The sequence below is a fragment of the Pogoniulus pusillus genome, chromosome 6, assembly GCF_015220805.1.
Source record: "Pogoniulus pusillus isolate bPogPus1 chromosome 6, bPogPus1.pri, whole genome shotgun sequence".
In the NCBI taxonomy this organism is placed as follows: domain Eukaryota; kingdom Metazoa; phylum Chordata; class Aves; order Piciformes; family Lybiidae; genus Pogoniulus; species Pogoniulus pusillus.
In genome coordinates this window covers 3,865,830-3,886,166 of record NC_087269.1, presented here as the reverse complement: position 1 = coordinate 3,886,166, position 20,337 = coordinate 3,865,830, and the positions used below count along the sequence as shown (strand labels likewise).

The following is a 20,337-nucleotide window of genomic DNA, read 5'->3' as shown; positions in this document are numbered from 1 at the left end:
GCCTGAACAACCCCAACTCTTTCAGTCTGTCCTCATAGCAGAGCTGCTGCAGCCCTCTGAGCATCCTCGTGGCCCTGCTCTGGACACACTCCAGCATCTCCACATCCTTCTTGTAATGGGGGCTCCAGAACTGGATGCAGTACTCCAGGTGGGGTCTCAGCAGAGTGGAGTAGAGGGGGAGAATCACCTCCCTCGACCTGCTGGCTACACTTCTCCTGATGCTAGACGATCTTTGAGGTCCCTTCCAACCTAAACCATTCTGTGATTCTCTGGTGAGGTCTTGCAGTGTTTACCATGGCAGCTATTATACTACAGATGTGCTGCAGGAAAGAGCTTGAAAATCCTGTAGTAAACAGCAGTAAATTAAAGAGCTCTCCTGTATTGTTTGACAACTTTAGCTGTTACTTTTCTGCTAAGTAGCCATGCAAAGTAGTGTATACAACACCTTTTGTAATAGCAAGCATGTTCTTTAATATTTATGCTGCTCTTTTAAGGATTAGCAGCAATTCTTACAAGGCTAAGAACACCAGAGGCTATGGTGCTTTGCTTAGGAACTGGCATTTCCATCTCAATTTAGACTTTCTGTGCCTTTGAAATTGATATCCTCTTCAAAGAAAAAAAAAAGCTTAACAGGGAGTTGTGTTTTGGTTTTTTTTTTACTAGTGTGTGTGTCTCTCTCAGCCTGGAGCTGTTTTGAAACAATCTGAGTTCTGAGTAAAGAGAGGGCTCTGAATTTTAAGATGTTAAAACAAATATGGCACAAGGTCGATGTAAAAACAGGTGCCTGCTATGCCCAGGACTGTGGTTTCATCTCTTGAGTATCAGAATGTCAGACTGTTGTGGGAGGTCCTCCATGAAAGAGAGCTGGGAAAGTATAGGCTGGATGTTAGGAGGAAGTTCTTCACAGAGAGAGTGATTGGCATTGGAATGGGCTGCCCAGGGAGGTGGTGGAGTCACCATCCCTGGAGGTCTTCGAGCGGGGACTGGATGAGGCACTTAGTGCCATGGTCTAGTTAACTGGATAGGGCTGGGTGCTAGGTTGGACTGGATGATCTTGGAGGTCTCTTCCAGCCTGGTTGATTCTATGATTCTATGACAGATTGAAAGAGTTGGGGCTGTTCATTTTGGAGGGGCTGTTCAGTTTGGAGGGGCTGTTCAGTGAAGAGGAAAGAAACCAGAAAGCATACAGCAAGGGCTGTATAAAACTGTTGGCATGAAGTGCTTTGTGCTGTTGCAAACTGTAGGCAGATAAAAGGGCCACTGGCTTGGTCAGAGGGCTGAAGCAGCTCTGCTGTGAGGACAGACTGAAAGAGTTGGGGCTGTGCAGTCTGGAGGAGGCTCCCAGGTCACCTTCTTGTGGCCTTCCAGGATCTGAAGGGGACCTACAAAAAAAGCTGGGGAGGGACTTTTTAGGCTCTCAAGTAGTGACAGGACTGGGGGGAATGGAGCAAAGCTGGAGATGGGTAGGTTCAGACTGGATGTGAGGAGGAAGTTGTTGAGCATGAGAGTGGTGAGAGCCTGGAATGGGTTGCCCAGGGAGGTGGTGGAAGCCTCATGCCGGAGGTGTTTAAGGCCAGGCTGGCTGAGGCTGTGGGCAGCCTGCTCTAGGGTAGGGTGTCCCTGGGCATGGCAGGGGGGTTGGAACTGGCTGATCCTTGTGGTCCCTTCCAACCCTGACTGATTCTATGATTCTATGATTATGATAAACACATAAAACTCATTTCTGTGGGTATGGAACTCTGGAAATGCCACAATTTCATTTAGTATGAATCAATAAGCTTTTCCTAACCATGTAATTTGTAGCTGACTCCACAACAGGAGCCTTTGTGAGTGACTCACAGAGCAGAAAGAAATCCTTTTGCCCAAAACAGTTCTGCAGTTCAATATTTAGCCACAGCAACGCTGGGAGGGTGCAATGTTAAACATTAAACATTTTCCTTTCTCCCATCAAACAGTACAAAAGCTTTTTCCCCCTCCTTTTCTTTAAAGCCACTTGATTAAAAATCAGCCTGCAACTGGAGGAAGTGAAATATGTATGAACTGATTTCGTTCCAGCTTGCTCACTCCTAATTATTTACAAATCAATACATGAAGTTTCATAATACATTTTAAAAGTCAAATAAATATTTCATATTTGCCTTTGGCTTTCCTAGGGAAAATTACCCAGTGACAGAATTGTTCATTTCTGCTTCTAAAAGCAGACACAGTTGCTTCATAAAATGAAGCATGAACACTGCTTACCTACCTACAGTGGCCACCGTCGCCAGGCTGCAGTCTGGGGTGGCACCAAGCTCAGTGGAGCTTGCCTAGTAGCTGTTTCTCCTTTTATTTTGCTGTTGCAAACAGCTGTTAACCATTTTTCACTTATATAGAACCACAGAATCAGAGAATGTCACAGGATGGAAGAGATCTCCAAAGGTCATCCAGTCCAATCTCCCTACAGAGCAGCATCACCCAGAGCAGATCACACAGGAATGCGTCCAGGAGGGTTTGGAATATCTCCAGAAAGGAAGACTCCACAACACCCCTGGGCAGCCTGTTCCAGTGCTCTGTCACCCTCACAGGGAAAAAAAATCCTCCTCATGTTTCCATGAACTTATCTATGCCTCAGCTTCCCCCCAGTGCCCCTTGTCCTGGCATTGGGCATTACCCAGCAGAGCCTGGCTCCATCCCCCTGGCACTCACCCCTCACGTATTCATAACCATTCAGGTCAGCTTTCAGCCTCCTCCTCTCCAAGCTAAAGAGCTCCATCTCCCTCAGGCTCTCTTCAGGAGGAAGACGTTCCATTTCCTTCCTCATTTCTCTGGCCCTGTGCTGGAATCTCTCAAGCAGTGCCCTGAGGTACTTCTTGAACTGGGCGGGGGGACAGAGCCGGACACAATATTCCAGATGCAGCCTCAGGAGGACAGAGTAGAGGGGTTGGAGAACCTCTCTCGACCTACTAACCCCAGCCCTTCTAATCCACCCCAGAATGGCACTGGCCCTCCTGGCCACTGGAGCACATTGCTGATTCATGGTGGTAGGGCAGTCAAGCTCTGGCTTCCCTAGACAAGTGCTTTTTGATTTGCAACTTGAGAAGCTGCTGGTCTCTTGTCACAGGTAATTGGAGACAGAACAAAGGGGAATGGCCTCAAGCTCAGATTGGAGATGTTTAGACTGGACATTAGGAAAAGGTTTTTCAGAGAGAGAATGTTCAGGAACTGCAATGAGCTGCCCAGGGAGGTGGAGGAGTCACCCACCCTGGATGTGTTTAAGAGTCATTTGGATGTGATGCTTGGGGATATGGTTGAAGGTGACTCTTGTAGAGTAGGGTTCTACTTTGGACTTGGTGATGCTGAGGGGCTTTGCCAAGCTGCCTGTTTCTGTGATTCTGTGATGTGCTCAGCTGTAGGATCATTACATAAGTGGGGTATCATTTCCCTGCTAGGCAACACTAATGGCTGCTGCTCAGACTGGCTCAGCAGGCAGACTGCTTTATGTTAGAAACTGAGATTCAGCCACTGTGTTTAATTAATTAGCACTCTTTGCTTTGAGGGACTACAGAGAGCTGTGCAAAATCAGCAGAACATGTACACACCAAAACATCTCCTTAGCCTACTCAACTTGCAGACCTGCTGATTTTTCTGAAGAATATGGAAGACATAGAAAATGAAAGTACTGAGCCTGTCACAGTGCTGCTTAGGTAAAAGCACTAAGCTCTTCAGGGCTTTCACAGAACCACAGAAACATGCAGGTTGGCAGAGCCCCTCAGCATCACCAACCTAGAACCCTACTCTACAACATTCACCTTAAACCACATCCCTGAGCACCACATCCTAACGACTCTTAAACACATCCAGGCTGGGTGCCTCCACCACCTCCCTGGGCAGCTCATTCCAGTCCCTGACCACTCTCTCCATGAAAAACCTTTTCCTAAAATCCTAACTTTTCCCCATCCTGAAATAATGAAGTTGTGAATACATTGTCTAGGCACCTAAAAGGAAAACAGCCGTTGACACTTACAATCAACCACGAAGAGACCTCAAAGATCATCCAGTCCAACCTATCCCCCAGCCCTATCCAGTCAACTAGATCATGGCACTTACTTGCTCTGTCCTTCCTCTTTTTTGCTACTGGTAAAAGAGAGATTTTACCTACATGCTGGAAATGACATCTGTGTTGTCAGACATCCACACCATGCCAGACAGCGCTGGCTTCTGTGCTAAAACAAGTACTTACATTCTGTCTCAGTGCTATGAAACATGAATTCCAGGGTTTAAAGCTGGCAGACCAAATTTTGCCACCTCTGTCACAAATAGCATGAAGGGTTCCAATCTATTTTCAGTCCACTTTCAGTGGCCTTCGTGGAAAGCAGCACTAAATCAGGATGGTTCAGCCCTCCTCTGATCTCCTCTGACAAAAGGCTGCTGATGTGTCTCGATTAGCCATGGAATTAAATGCACTTCTGCTTCTGCAGTTATTGGCTGGCCAGTGCAGCACTCAATAAGGTAAGAAAGACAGTGATGTGAGAATCAATTGCTCCTTTCGGGATCATAGAATCATAGAATGGTTTAGGTCGGAAGGGACTTCAAAGCTCAGCCAGTTCCAACCCCCCGCATAGGCAGGGACACCTCCCACTAGAACAGGTCGCTCAAGGCTTTGTCCAGCCTGGCCTGGAACACCTCCAGGGAGGTTGTGGAGCACAGAATCACAGAATGTGATCAAAGATCACATTCTGTGATCCACAACCTCCCTGGGCAACCTGTGCCAGTGTCTCACCACCCTCACTGCAAACAACTTCTTCCTAACATACACTTTCAATCTCCCCTCTGCCACTTTAAACCCATTCCTTCTTGCCCTGTCATTACAAGACCTTCTCAATAGTCCCTCCCCAGCCCTCATGGAGCCCCCTTCAGATACTGGAAGGCCACTCCAAGGTCTCCTCCAAGCCTTCTCTTCTCCAGGCTGCAGAGCCCCAACTCAGCCTGTCCTCACAGCAGAGCTGCTGCAGCCCTCGTGGCCTCCTCTGGACTGGCTCCAACAGTTCCTTGTCCTTTGTGTGCTGAGGGCTCCAGAACTGCACACAGTACTCCAGGTGGGGTCTGAGGAGAGCAGAGCCAAGGGGCAGAATCCCCTCCCCTGCCCTGCTGGCCACACTGCTCTTGCTGCAGCCCAGCACAGGGTTACTGTCTGGGCTGCACTCACACTGCAGGCTCATGCTGAGCTTTTCATCACCCCAGACCCCCAGGTCCTTGTCCTCAGGGCTGCTGAGATGTGGATGAAATCACCTCATCTCAGAACACCACAGAATGCAAAGAGGAATGAAATCCCTGATCTTGTTTCTTAGTCTTGGGTTTGGAAATCACTTTTGCAGTGGCTCCCAGATACAGCTTAGAAACTGCTCTCACTTTCATCCAGCAGAAAATCCTTTCTCCTCCTACGTATCTCTGAAATGATTGGTGTCTGAGGAGGCCTGTGGCATAGCAATAGAACACCATTCCTGCTGGGAACCCCTGACACATTGTTTTTGAAGCTGTCTGGTAGCACTGCAGTGAGCACAGGCAGCAGGACTCACTGCTGGGAATGCAGATCCCTGTGCACTCAAGTGTGCCGTTACAGAGGCTGAGTCTTGAGGCTGTGCAACAAATGGCACCCTTGAAGGGGACTGCAGTCTGCAGCTGCATTAATACACTGTCTCATCCCATTTTTCTGTCCTCAAGGCTATATCCAGTAGATTTAGGTTAGAATAGAATCCTGCCTGCAGTGTGACCAGCAGGACCAGGGAAGTCCTTCTGCCCCTGACTGGTTACATCCTATCTTGAGTCCTGTGTCCCAGTTCTGGGCCTCTTGATTTAAGAAAGGTGTTGAGGTGATTGAAGATGTCCGGAGAAGGACACCAATGTGGGGAGGGGCCTGGAGCACAGCCCTGTGAGGAGAGGCTGAGGGAGCTGGGGGTGTGCAGCCTGCAGAAGAGCAGGCTCAGGGCAGAGCTCATTGCTGTCTACAACTACCTGAAGGGAGGCTGTAGCCAGGTGGGGTTGGGCTCTTGTGCCAGGCACCCAGGGACAGAACAAGCTGTGCCAAGGCAGGTTCAGGCTGGATGTTAGGAAGAAGTTCTTGCCAGAGAGAGTGATCGGCACTGGAATGGGCTGCCCAGGGAGGTGGTGGAGTCCTCATCCCTGGAGGTGTTCAAGAAGAGGCTGGATGAGGCACTTAGTGCCATGGTTTAGTTAATTAAAAGGATTAGGAGATAGGTTGGACTGGATGATCTTAGAGGTCTTTTCCAACCTGGTTAATTCTGTGATTCTGCCCTGAGCAGCATCAATGTTCTGGCTTCCTTATTACACAGGGCAGTAGCTTCGAATAACCCAGGTGAAATCTGAACAAATGGTCCTCTGTTGGCACTGATTACCAAACCATCAGGCTACATTCAGACTTTGGAGTGTTTGTTTTGCAACTTCTGTCCAATCCAAGCAGCCATTTCTATTGTGTTTTGAACTACTGGTGTTGTTTATGATTGTTTTTCACTTTACCTCTGTAATTCTCTTGCTTCACTACATTCCCTTGTGGGTCAAGTCATTTGAAATCACTGTGGTAACTGTTGGGAGTTTCTAGTACCTTTATAAGCAAAAAGAAATACAAGTAATTACACATTTCAGTGAAGTAAGTGGCCTGAAGTGTTACTTAGGATTAAAGATAGCAGATGTCTGCTTGAAGCCACAGCCTCCTATTAAACACTGCACTAGGAAACTCAATATTGTAATGGTAAAGATTTGAACTGGTCACAAGTTCATTGGGGGAGTATTAATACTTCTGCAGCTGTAACTTGACAACAAGAGAGGTACTATATGGAGTACCAAAGCTACAGTGCTCTTAAGTAACATCTATCAATTTCATACATGCATGAATTTAATTATTCAGGCTTACCAAATTTCACTGAGATGCTTTTCAGATGTAATAATGTGCCAGCCAAAACTATGTCTCTGCCCATTGTGGCAAAGCACAGCTCTAGAATCATAGAATCATAGAATCAACCAGGTTGGAAGAGACCTCCAAGATCATCCAGGCCAACCTATCACCCAGCCCTATCCAGTCAACTAGACCATGGCACCAAGTGCCTCATCCAGGCTTTTCTTGAACACCTCTAGAGATGGTGACTCCACCACCTAAAAGATCAGTAGACAAATGCCAGTGAAAGTAGCTAAAGTGAAGTCCACAGGGCTCACTGCCTTGGTGGGGCACGATGCTCAGGGTGCAGTGGGTACCAGCCAGGCTTGTCCCTACCCCAGTATGGGCAGGAGTTCATAGAATCATAGAATCAACCAGGTTGGAAGAGACCTCCAAGCTCACCCAGTCCAACCTAGCACCCAGCCCTATCCAGTCAACCAGACCATGGCACTAAGTGCCTCATCCAGGCTTGTCTTGAACACCTCCAGGGATGGTGACTCCACCACCTCCTGGGCAGCCCATTCCAGTGGCAAATCACTCTCTCTGTGAAGAACTTCCTCCTAACATCTATTGTTTGCAGAGGACACCAAGCTGAGTGGTGCTGTTGACATGCCAGAGGGAGAGTTTATCCTCCAGAGGGACCAGGACAAGCTGCAAGGGTGTGCTCAGGTGAGGTTGAACAAGAGCAAGTGCAAGGTTCTGCAGCTGGCCCAGAACAATCAGTAGAGACTGGGGGATGAGAAAGCAGCCCTGTGGAAATGGACTTGGGAGTGCTGAGGGATGAGAGGCTGGACATGAGCAGACAGTGAAGGCCAATGGCAGCCTGGGCTGCATCAAAAGAAGTGCAGCCAGAGATGGAAAGAGGGGATTCTGCCACTTTGCTCTGCTCAGGTCAGACCTCACCTGAAGTACTGCATCTAGCTCTGGAGCCCTTGATAAATGAAGGACATGTACCTGATGGAGCAGGTCCAGAGCAGGCCCATGACCAGGGATTTGGAGCAGCTCTGCTAAAAGGTTGGGCTGAGGAAGTTGGGGTTGTTCAGCCTGGAGAAGAGAAGGCTCCAGGGAGACCTAATAACAACCTTCCAGTACCTGAAGGGGGCTACAAGAAGGCTGCAGAGAGACTGTCTGCAAAGGCCTGCAGGGACAGGACCAGGACAATGGCTTCAAAGTAGAACAGAGCAGATTGAGATTGGAAGTGAGAAAAAAGTTCTGCACCATGAGGGTACTGGAACACGGGGAGAGGTGGCCCAGGGAGATGGTTGTGGCCCCATCCATGGAGATGTTCAAGGTGAGGCCGGACAGGGTTCTGGGCAACCTGATCTAATTGAGGATGTCCCTGCTGACTGCAGAGGGGGTTGGTCTGGATGAGCTTTGGAGGTCCCTTCCAACCCAGACCATTTTGTGACTCTGACTGCACTGCAGTGTGGTTCTGTGCCACGAGATGGCTCCCAGCACATACACTGCAACCTTTCAGCCTCATCAATTAAAACCTTTGAGAGGAGAAGTAGATATTTTTAGGAGATTCTCATGCCAGTTTCATTTTAGTGATTGTTTGGCCAGCTGGTTTGCTTGATCATCTGGTTGTCTACAGACCTAGGCAATGGGAAACTTGGCAATTCTGTGCTGTGCTTTAGTTAATTAGAAGGGTTAGGTGACAAGTTGGACTCAATGATCTTGAAGGTCTTTTCCAACCTGGTTAATTCTGTGGTTCTGTGATTCTGTGCTCCCTTAGTGTCTGCTTTGGATGGATTTGAACCCAGGCCAGTTTTATGTCCTGTGACAAACCTGCATGTAAATAAGTCCCAAATGAAAGCTGGCAGCTGAGCTGCACCTGATTGTCCATCAGAGCTGTGAACAGTGGATAAAACTGTCAAGGATTAGTCAACTTCTCTTGAACACTTATAATTATCTCACATCTGTGTGTTGAGGTGAGACCTTTGCCTGGTTTCAGGCCTTATTCCAAACTCCTTCTATATGGGTTTAGAAAGAATCAATGCTTTGCCTTCTTCCTTATACCTAAAACCTCTATCACTTAGGTGTAACACTAACTAGAATCACAGAATTAACAGGTTGAAAAGACCTCTAAGATCATCCAGTCCAACCTAGCACCTAACACCTTCTAATTAACTAACCCATGGCACTAAATGCCTCATCCAGCCTCCTTTTATACACCTCCAGAGATGGTGACTCCACCACGTCCCTGGGCAGCCCATTCCAATGCCAAGCACTCCTGCTGGGAAGAGCTTCTTCCCAAGGCCCAACCTAAACCTGGCCTGACACAGCTTGAGGCTGTGTCCTCTTGTTCTATCCTTGGATGCCTGCAGAAGAGATCAACCTCACCTGGCCACAACCTCCCTTCAGGTAGTTGTAGACAGCAATGAGGTCTGCCTGAGCCTCCTCTGCTGCAGGCTGCACACCCCCAGCTCCCTCAGCCTCTCCTCACAGGCCTGTGCTCCAGCCACCTCCTCAGCCTTGGTGTTCTTCTCTGGACAGTTCCAGCACCTCAACATCTTTCTTAAGTGGAGGGGCCCAGATCTGGACACAGGACTCGAGGTGTGGTTTGGCCAGTGCTGAGCACAGGGACAGGACTTCCCTGGTCCTGCTGGCCACACTGCTCCTGAGCCAGGCCAGGATGCCATTGGCCTTCTTGGCCACCTGGGCACACTGCTGGCTCCTGTTCAGCTGCTGTCAACCATCACCCCCAGGTCTCTCTGCCTGACTGCTCTCCAGCCACTCTGTCCCCAGCCTGTACTAAGTCATATCTAAGATCTATGTACTGTTCTGTCCTTAGAGGCATAATTCTTATGGTCTGAAAGGAATGGTTTTTCCTGAAGGTAAACTTCCTGTTGACTTCAACAGTAGTGCTGTCATCATGAGAAAATATAAGGCAAGGTTTGAATCTCTCACATGCTCCCCTCCATATAAAACATTTTTTGGTTTGTTTGGGGGTTTTGTGTGGTTTTTGGTTTTTAATCACTTAGGCTGGAAGAGACCTTAGAGATCACAGAATCATAGTATGGTTTATGTTGGAAGGGACCTTAAAGATCATCTGCCATAGGCAGGGACACCTCCCACTAGAACAGGTCACTCAAGGATTCATCCAACCTGGTACTGAACACCTCCAGGGAGGTTGTGGATCACAGAATCACACAATGTGATCAAAGATTCATATTCTGTGTGATTCTTTGCTCCACAACCTCCCTGGGCAACCTGTGCCAGTGTCTCACCATCCTCACTGCAAAGAACTTCCTCCTAACATCCACTTTCAGTCTCCCCTCTGCCAGTTTCAACCCATTCCTCCTCATCCTGTCCTTACTAGACCTTGTCAACAGTTTAGATGTTCTAGACACATTTCCCTGTATGGCAGCTTAAAATTCCATCTTTGGCTTTCTGTCCTGAGGAAGGAATCACAATTTCTTTACTAATAACAGTAATTTCTGGTAATAAAGTCTTAGTGGTAACACAGAGCAATGAGCCTTTTTCAGTAAGATGGTTCTGAAGCAGTAGAGTAGATCTGCCCTGGCTAATTTAACACACAAACCTGTCCCCATCTTTTCTCTGAGGAACCACCTAAAGCATTCTGTAGATGTGCTTTGTGCCATGGAAATTAACAACAAAAATACAGACTAGTGGTTTCTGCAGTGAGCTCTAATAATTAAGAACTGACTTATGCAGATTTAAGAGTTTCCCTTGAGGTACTCATACATGTACACAGAGGTTGTGCAGAAATAAGCTATGAGCTTATATGTGTGCTTATTTTCTTATTCTTTCCATTCCTCAGTGTTTTGGTTTAGGTTAAGTAACCTGCTGGAGAGCAGTCCCATGGAGAGGGAGCTGGGAGTGCTGGTGGATAACATCCATGGCACAGCAATGTGCCCTGGTGGCCAATGGAATGGGATCCTGGGGTGCATAAAGAAGAGTGTGTCCAGCAGATCAAGGGAGGTTCTCCTCCCTCTCTGCTCTGCTCTGCTGATACCTCATCTTGAGTACTGCCTTCAGTTTTGAGCTTCCCAGTTGAAGAGGGACAGGGATCTGCTGGAGAGGGTCCAAGGGAGGGCTTATGAGGATGATGAGGGGACTGGAGCAGTGCCTGATCAGGAGAGGCTGAGGGAGCTGAGGCTGTTTAGGCTGGAGAAGAGAACACTGAGAGAGGATCTAATCAATATTTATAACTATCTGAGGGCTGAGGGTCAGGAGCAGGGGGACAGGCTCTGCTCACTTGCTCCCTGGGATAGGACAAGGGGCAATGGATGGAAGCTGCAGCACAGGAGGTTCCACCTCAACACAAAGGGGAACATCTTGACTGTAAGGGTCCCCGGCTGCCCAGAGAGGTTGTGGGGTCTCCTTCTCTGGAGCCCTTCAGGGACTATCTGGTCCTGCTCTGGCAGGGGGGTTGGACTCAATGATCAATTTGGGTCCCTTCCAACCCCTGACATCCTGTCATCCTTCAGTATCTGGAGGAGGGCTACAAGAAAGCTGGGGAAGGACTTTTTAGGCTGTCAGGGAGTGATAAGACTGGAGGGAATGGAACAAAGCTAGAAATGGGTAGATTCAGATTGGATGTTAGCAAGAAGCTCTGCAGCATGAGGTGGTGAGAGACTGGAAGGGGTTGCCCAGGGAGGTGGTGGAAGCCTCATCCCTGAAGGTGTTTAAGGCCAGGCTGGATGAGGCTCTGGACATTCTGATCTAGTGTGAGGTGTCCCTGCCTATGGCAGGGGGGTTGGAACTGGCTGATCCTTGTGGTCCCTTCCAACTCTGACTGATTCTATGACTCCATGACCTAAATGGCTCTTCTCCTTAAAATCTATTGCCATTTCTGACATCCTATTTTAATTCACATGATTGCACAGAAAAGACAGCAAAGCACTTCTATTTCTGTCCATAGATTAGACACTAATACTTAATACAGAAAGGATCAAAAAGAAAAATATACTTTGCTCAAAAAACAATTTAAATTGGAGTGAACAGAACTGCTGCTTTGAATGATTGAAGAGTTAGCAAATGTGAAGTCCTGATAGCAAACATCCTTTCTTTTCTGTCAATGATCCTAATGAGCTCTTTTGTGAAATTTATTGTGAAGTGGAACTTCTTGGGAGAGCAGAATGATAGGAATTTCTCAGGGTAATTTTGCTGGGTTTCATTCTGGAGATATGTGACAGATTTTAATGCCCTGAACCAGCAGAAAAAGATTTCCATCAGCTTCAGTGGGGCTTAAATGCGACTTTCAATCTTCTTTTCTTTTCACAGTGGTATGAAAACCAGAGGTTGTTTAAAAGCATTAATCTGAATTCTGAAGTAACTGAATGATACTTGTGTTAGAAATGAATCCTGATACTGCCTCACCTAGACTCATAGAATCAGTCAGGGTTGGAAGGGACCACGAGGATCATCTAGTTCCAAACCCCCTGCCACGGGCAGGGACAGCCTACCCTAAATCAGAGCCACCCTACCCCACCTCCTGAAGCCTCTGAGTTCTCCAGCTGGTAATGCATTCCTTAGGACTTGAATGGCTTTCCTTCAACTTTTCACAGTATCACAGTGTCACCAAGGTTGGAGAGACCTCATACATCATCAAGTCCAACCCTTTACCACAGAGCTCAAGGCCAGACCATGGCACCAAGTGCCACGTCCAGTCCTGCCTTGAACAGCTCCAGGGACGGCGACTCCACCACCTCCCCAGGCAGCCCATTCCAGTGTCCAATGACTCTCTCAGGGAAGAACTTTCTCCTCACCTCCAGCCTAAATCTCCCCTGGCGCAGCCTGAGGCTGTGTCCTCTTGTTCTGGTGCTGGCCACCTGAGAGAAGAGAGCAACCTCCTCCTGGCCACAACCACCCCTCAGGTAGTTGTAGACAGCAATAAGGTCACCCCTGAGCCTCCTCTTTTCCAGGCTAAACAATCCCAGCTCCCTCAGCCTCTCCTCCTAGGTCTTGTGCTCAAGGCCTCTCACCAGCCTTTTGATACACTGCTGATGAGTCTTCACAGCTTACTTTTTCTGTGCAGCCTGGGAATGCTTGACTTAGTGATTTTTATAGGCAATACTTGTCTCTGATGCCAACATTTAAATATACATATGTATATATGGAGATGGAGACTTCCCACCTGTTCTAGTGGGAGGTGTCCCTGCCTACAGAAGGGGGTTGGGACTAGATGATCTTTGAGGTCCCTTCCAACCTAAACCACTCTATGATTCTATGGGGGAGCTGACTAACAAATGTTTTGGGCTGGACCTGTGATTTTCCTTGGACTAACCACTGCCTGTTACTTTCATTTAACTGTGTTAAGAGTCCTTTAAGAAGTCATCAGTCCCTAATTCTCTGTGCACTTAAGAACCTCCACAACTACAAGACCTAACAATGCTCCAGACAACATTAGAATCATAGAATCAACCAGGTTGGAAGAGACCTCCAAGATCATCCAGGCCAACCTAGCACCCAGCCCTATCCAATCAACTAGACCATGGCACTAAGTGCCTCATCCAGGCTTTTCTTGAACACTTCCAGGGATGGTGACTCCACCACCTCCCTGGGCAGCCCATTCCAATGCCAATCACTCTCTCTGTGAAGAACTTCTTCCTAATATCCAGCCTATACCTACCCTGGGGTTTTTTTTTTGTCATTAAGGTCCCAGCAGAGTTACAAAGTCTTAGGAAACAATGAGCAGGAAATCAAAAACCAAGCAGCTTTTGCAGTTTCAGTTGTTATTACCACTTAGGTTTTTATCATGCCTGTTTTACTGCAAGTTTGTTGCTTTCCACAGCTTTCTGGGAGAACAAAGTTTATCTGCTTTGATGGAAAACCCAGGCTTTTTTAAAACTCAGCTTACCATGAGATGCAATATTTTGCCCCAGGGCAGGTAAGAGGTATGCATGCATCCTGCTGCCCTGGTAAAGAGCTGTAACCTCCAGAAAATCCATAGCAGCTGTGCAGATATTTCTGCCTGTGAACATCTCTTTGTGGAGTGAAAGCAGGATGCAGGTGGCTCAGTCTTCTCTCTAAATACACAGCTGAGGAAAGTCTTTAAGTAGCTTTTTGCTACTTTCTTCTCCTTTTTGCTTCTCAACTGGAGTCAATACAAATAGAGACTAAACCTCCTGAAAGAAAGAGGCTGAGAACCTTAGCTAGTCACCTAGAAGGCTTGATAGCTGAGTGGGAGCCAAGCCTTTCTCCTTTGCAGTCACACCTAAGTGAATATCATTGAGAGCACCTGCAATGCCTGTCAGATGGTTGGGATGAATAGAAAATTGGGTTGGTTCTAGGGTCACCGTGGTCTGCTCTGAGAGTCTGCTGCAGAGTTGCAGCTTAATGCCATGTTGTAGTCTGAAATGTGATCCTTGTCAGTAATATCTGCAACTCACATTTGGTTTAAAAGTCAAAGCAAGTTTTTGTTCAGCAGCCATTTGCAAGCTGTGTTGAGTTGCAAGAAAATCAATCTGAAGTATTTATGTGTCATAAATCACCATCAGCTGACATAGAATCAGAAGGCTGCAAGCAAGCAGCAGGAGAAATTTTGTTTAACTTCTAATTTATAATGAGTATTGTTTATTAGCTCTCTGGAGACTTTCAAGGCCTGTCTGGATGTATTCCTCTGTGATCTGTGTTAGTATTGTCCTGCTCTGGCAGGGGGGTTGGACTCAATCATCTCCTTGGGTCCCTTCCAACCCCTAACATCCTGTGATCCTGTGAACAGCTGAATGGTTCCAAAACACTAATACAAATGTGAGGAAAATCCCTCTTCTGTAGCAGGAGAGTAACTAAAGCCACCACAGCAGTGTCCAACGGGGCTGAAGGGTACACAGCAAGATGCTTGAAGAGCTGTATTATATTCCAGGGCAAAAAGTACAACCACTACACACAAGTGTGTAACTGGTTAGTGTTTCCCTTTCAAACACCACACACAAATGTGTGGCTGCTTAGTGTTTCCCCTTCAACCACCACACACATAAGGTCTAAGATGCTCAAGCAGAGCAAACACAGTACTGTGCCCAGTTCTGGGCTACTCAATTCAAGTGAGATGTTGAGGTGCTGGAACGTGTCCAGAGAAGGGTGACAAAGCTGGTGAGGGGCCTGGAGCACAGCCCTGTGAGGAGAGGCTGAGGGAGCTGGGGTTGTTTAGCCTGAGAAGAGGAGGCTCAGGGCAGAGCTTATTGCTGTCTACAACTACCTGAAGGGAGGCTGTAGCCAGGTGGGGATTGGCCTCTTCTCCCAGACAACCAGCAACAGAACAAGGGAACACAGTCTCAAGTTTGGGGGAAGTATAGGCTGGATGTTAGGACAAAGTTGTTGGTAGAGAGAGTGATTTGCCTTTGGAATGGGCTGTCCAGGGAGCCCATTCCAGGAGCCCAACCTGGAGGTGTTGAAGCAAAGCCTGGATGAGGCACTTAGTGCCATGGTCTGGTTGACTGGATAGGGCTGGGTGCTAGGTTAGACTGGATGAGCTTGGAGGTCTCTTCCAGCCTGGTTGATTCTATGATTCTGTGAAATATCACAGCTTTTTAGCCACCTGCCTCCTGCACAGCTTGTGTGGAACTGCAGCACAGGCTGCCAGCCTTAGCTGACAGTCCCTGCAGCAGCTGGTTTCATGACTGGCTCCACTCACACAAATGATGAGGCTATTTCTGTAGAAAAAGACTAATCATGGAAGCAGACTTTTTTTTTCTTGTGCACACCTAGCAACAGGATACATACAAATATTCAGTCACTGGGGCACAGGCTGGAGGAAGCACAAATACTTGACAACAGAAGACAAACCAATTGAGTGTCCTCCAAGGGAGGGGAGGACTTATCCTTTACTACCACTACTGGGGAGACTTTGCAATTTATCTTTGTTTCCTGAAACAGAATAGTGTTTGTTTGTGGTGTTTTGTTTTGTTTTTCTGTTTTTTTTTTCCTCCCTCCAGAATATAAATACTTGACCAAGCTCTGTCTCCAAAATCAGTGAAACAAGGTACAGAAGAGAGAAAGATCTCATTTCAGTAACACTAATATTTGAAGTGTTCTCTTCAGTGCCAGTCACACCTGTGTTTTACTCTGTCCCCCAAATCACTGAAATGAGGTACAGAAGAGAGGGATGAGATTGAACAAGGCCAAGTGCAGGGTTCTGCACTTTGGCCACAAAAACCCCAAGCAGCGCTACAGGCTGGGGACAGAGTGGCTGAGAGCAGCCAGGCAGAGAGGGACCTGGGGGTACTGATAGATAGTGGGCTGAAGATGGGCCAGCAGTGTGCCCAGGTGGCCAAGAGAGCCAATGGCATCCTGGCCTGCATCAGGAACAGTGTGGCCAGCAGGACAAGGGAGGTTATTCTGCCCCTGTACTCAGCACTGGTCAGGCCACACCTTGAGTGCTGTGTCCAGTTCTGGGCCCCTCAATTTAAGAGAGATGTTGAGGTGCTGGAAGGTGTCCAGAGAAGGGCAACAAAGCTGGTAAGGGGCCTGGAGCACAAACCCTATGAGGAGAGGCTGAGGGAGCTGGGGGTGTGCAGCCTGCAGAAGAGGAGGCTCAGGGCAGAGCTCATTGCTGTCTACAACTACCTGCAGGGAGGTTGTAGCCAGGTGGGGTTGGTCTCTTCTGCCAGGCAACCAGCAATAGAACAAGGGGACACAGTCTCAAGTTGTACCGGGGTAGGTGTGGGCTGGATGTTAGGAGGAAGTTCTTCACAGAGAGAGTGATTGGCATTGGAATGGGCTGCCCAGGGAGGTGGTGGAGTCACCGTCCCTGGAGGTGTTCAAGCAAAGCCTGGATGAGGCACTTAGTGCCATGGTCTACCCCCAGGTCCCTTTCCTCCTGGCTGCTCTCAGCCACTCTGTCCCCAGCCTGTAGCACTGCTTGGGGCTGTTGTGGCCGCAGTGCAGAACCCTGCACTTGGCCTTGTTCAATCTCATCCCATTGGCCTCTGCCCACCCATCCAGCCTGTCTAGGTCCCTCTGCAGGGCTCTCCTACCTTCCAACAGCTCCACACCTGCTCCTAGCTTGGTGTCATCTGCAAACTTAGTGATGCTAGAGAGTGGATTGGTGAAATCACAAGGGTAAACCAAGGCCATGGCAGCTTTGCTGCCTTTCTGCCCTTCTAGAAATACCCAGTTCCACATCACTACCTTCTCTGCCCGTCTGTTGAGCCGGGCCCAGCTCTGGGAACAAACAGGCACCTAACTAAACACACCTTTAGGCTGCAGTATCACATGCAGGGTAGGGTCTGACACCAGGCAATCAGGAGCGACACGATGTGTTATTTGCACCAGCAAGAGGAAGCAAGGTTTAGAACAGCACGAACATCTAAAAGGGTGGGGAAGCCTGTTAGACAGATGCTGTGGCAAATATTCTGGTGGTGTTAATCCTTGAACCAAAGGTAGATGGTCTGGTGTGCAGCTGCCCATTGCACGACCGACCAGCGTTAAGGCATTGCTAACAGCCGCTATTATTGGTGTCTGGCTGTGGTGTCTCCCCCCCTCACCCCGGCTACTTTCGCTCCCTTCACTACAAAGCAGGGGTGAACGCTCCTGGGAACTGTACCCAGGAGAAGCGAAACCCCTCAGGGTGCCGGCTGTGGCGGGAGACTCGATGTCAGCCCTCTGCGCTGACTGGCAATGGGTTCGTTTCTCTCCGGGTGGGGGAACGTTGCATTAAATGAGACGGGGAAAGCGCTTTTTACATCGCTCGGGCTCCGTGCGACACCAGCGGAGCTCAAGGACCCCTCCTCCGTTGTAAAAGGGGGGGAAAAGCCCAGCGCAGCTCGCCAGGGCCGCCCCAGGCCGGCGAGACCCAGAGCGGGTGCTGCACAGGCGCCCCGAGGGGCCGGGCGGGACGGCGCAATGGCAGCTGCTCGCCACCGCCGCGGGGGCGGGCAGAGGAGGGGAGGGAGGGGAAATCCCCAGGATCCCCCGGCCCCCGCGCTGGGAGACACCGCATTAGTCATCGGGACCCTCCCTCCGTGCGGGCGCTCGGCTCCGCCGCGGCGGCGGCCGCCTCAGCCTGGCGGCAGCGCCGCTCCTCGCTCTCCGCACAGCCTTCCCGCGCTGCTGGCGGGACGCGGCGCCTCTCTGAGGGGCGAGCAGCTGCCGAGGCTGAGGAGGGAATGGAGAGGCTTGTGCTGCACTTTGCGGAGCTCTGCGCGGCGGCCAGCCTCCCGCGGAGCGGCCGGCAGCACTGCCGGCAGGCGGCTTGAGGCGGCCGAGTCGCCCCTGGGTGCCCCCGCCCTGAGCAGGGAATGAGAGGCGGTGCCGCGGGGCTGCCGGAGCCCGCCGGGACCCACCATGCGGGAGCTGGCGATCGAGATCGGCATACGGGTCGTGCTCTTCGGGGTCTTCGTGTGAGTACCTGCCGCACCGTGGGGAAGGGGGTGAACGGCTCCAGCCGGAAAGGCACCAGTAGGCATCTCGTAGACGGCTTCAACTTTGCTTCGTCGCCCGAGGCCCCTCTGGCTGGCAGCCGGGCGCGTTGCCGGATCGCCGGTCGGGGAAGTGCGGGCTGGGGAGCGCGGGGTTTGCTGTCCCTCAGTGCGGGTCGGCGGCGCGGTCCCCCCGACCGAGAGCAGCCACCCCATGCTGGACTGTGGCGGCGAGGAAGCGCCCCGGGGCGGGGGAACTCACTGAGCTGCCGCCGGCCCTCTGGGGAGCCCTGAGCGAAGGGAGCTGCTGCCGCTCCCCTGTCGGGGCTGCGTAGAGAGAGTAAATCCCCGGGGTGGGCAGCGGGGAGTCCTCTGTGCTCTGCGATTTTGCTTGGAGAAACTGTTTGTGAGAGAAGTGAGGAAAAAGAAATCAAACAGCAACAGCAAAAAAGCCCCTGGAACCTGCTGCTGATTTGCGTTTGTACTTCTGCTGTCAGCTCTTCTCTGCCCAGGCTGTGAATGTCCCCCAACAGCTGGCTTGCTGTAGTGGGAACCCGCAGTAAGCGAGCTCCGAGGCAGGCAGCTTCAGTGCTAGTGCGTGGAGCTGAGGCAGGACCTGGGTGCTACAGTGCTAGTGCGTGGAGCTGAGGCAGGACCTGGGCGCTACAGTGCTAGTGCGTGGAGCTGAGGCAGGACCTCAGTGCTACAGTGCTAGTGCTTGGAGCTGAGGCAGGACCTCGGCGCTACAGTGCTAGTGCTTGGAGCTGAGGCAGGACCTGGGCGCTACAGTGCTAGTGCTTGGAGCTGAGGCAGGACCTGGGCGCTACAGTGCTAGTGCTTGGAGCTGAGGCAGCTCCTCGGCGCTACAGTGCTAGTGCTTGGAGCTGAGGCAGGACCTGGGCGCTACAGTGCTAGTGCTTGGAGCTGAGGCAGGACCTGGGCGCTACAGTGCTGGTGCTTGGAGCTGAGGCAGGACCTCAGGCTGAACATGAGATGGAATGGATGGTAGCAAGGTGTGAGCGTGTCTGCACGCTCCTGCCATGGAAGGAAAGTCCTGGGAATCTGGGTGGTAAAAGATGTGCAGCTGTTGCTGCAGGAACAGTCTTCCTTTCTGGGCTTTGTTTGCAGGGCTGAACCGGGTTCTTCTTTCTGGCGGTTTTGTGTTCTCTGTGTATTTGAACAACAAAAAGTCCCATTCTTCATTCCAGTTTACATTTTCACTGCTTAATGCTTAAACATGAGTGTTCTCAATCTTGATGATCTCTGGGAAGTGTCAGAGAAACTGAATCAGATTCTGCTTCTGTTCGCTTGTCTGCTTGCTGAGTTGATGCTGTTAGTCACATTGGTTGGGCATCCATTAAGCTGTGGCACCGATTTAGGGCTGCTGATAGCGGGATAGTGTGATGCAAATTCTGCTCTGAACCACTCTTGGTTAATGAATGTTGGTACTCGACATGGTTAATGAATGCTGGTACTCGACACCGTTAATGAATGCTGGTACTCAAGTTTTTCCTTAGTGCTCATTTCTCTTCAATATCGATGCAGATCTCTTGATTTGCAGTGTTTGGTGAGCGTAATCCGCTTCATGTTGGTCTGAACTTTGGTACCTTCAAAAACCTGTAAGATACCCTTGATACCTTTCAGTTTATTTGCATCTTTGAAAGTGGACCTGTTCCTCTCAACAGAACCCTTTCCTGGAATGCCTGGAAGTACAGGATGAGCAAAGACCTCAGGATCTGATGCTCCATCAGAACCTTTCTCTTCATTATGATTGCAGGAGTAATTCATCACTGACACCATCCCTTAAGAGATCTCTTCATATAGCTTCTTACCATGATGTGTAAATCATGACCCATTACAAACAGTACTTTCTTGGTTGTGCTTCTGTCTTTCTCTCTAAAAGACTCTGTAATTTTCACTGTTCTCTGTGCCATGGCTCTAAAATCAGCTGCAGGGCAGCCAAAGGAGAACGTTTTGGTAGTCACCATAATGGCGAATGCCTATGCAAGCACATCTCTTCCCACACAGCTCAGTTTCTGCCGTCTTGAAATGCACAGGCATAATTCTGACGCTGTAATAGCTCAC

At 49.6% G+C, this 20,337-nt stretch overlaps 1 protein-coding gene across 2 annotated transcripts in view; it reads left to right on the top strand.

The window, feature by feature from the left end:
- Positions 1 to 20,337, top strand: part of PLPP4 (phospholipid phosphatase 4) — a 228,540-nt gene that overhangs the window by 135,548 nt on the left and 72,655 nt on the right. The window contains exon 1 of one of the 2 annotated variants that reach the window (XM_064144256.1): positions 17,834 to 18,234. The exons of the other annotated variant lie outside the window; for it this stretch is intronic. Within the exon in view, the coding sequence (XP_064000326.1) occupies positions 18,179 to 18,234 (56 nt within the window). The 5' untranslated portion in view covers positions 17,834 to 18,178. Of the gene's footprint in view, positions 1 to 17,833; positions 18,235 to 20,337 lie in introns of those variants that run through there. 2 annotated transcript variants of the gene reach the window in all.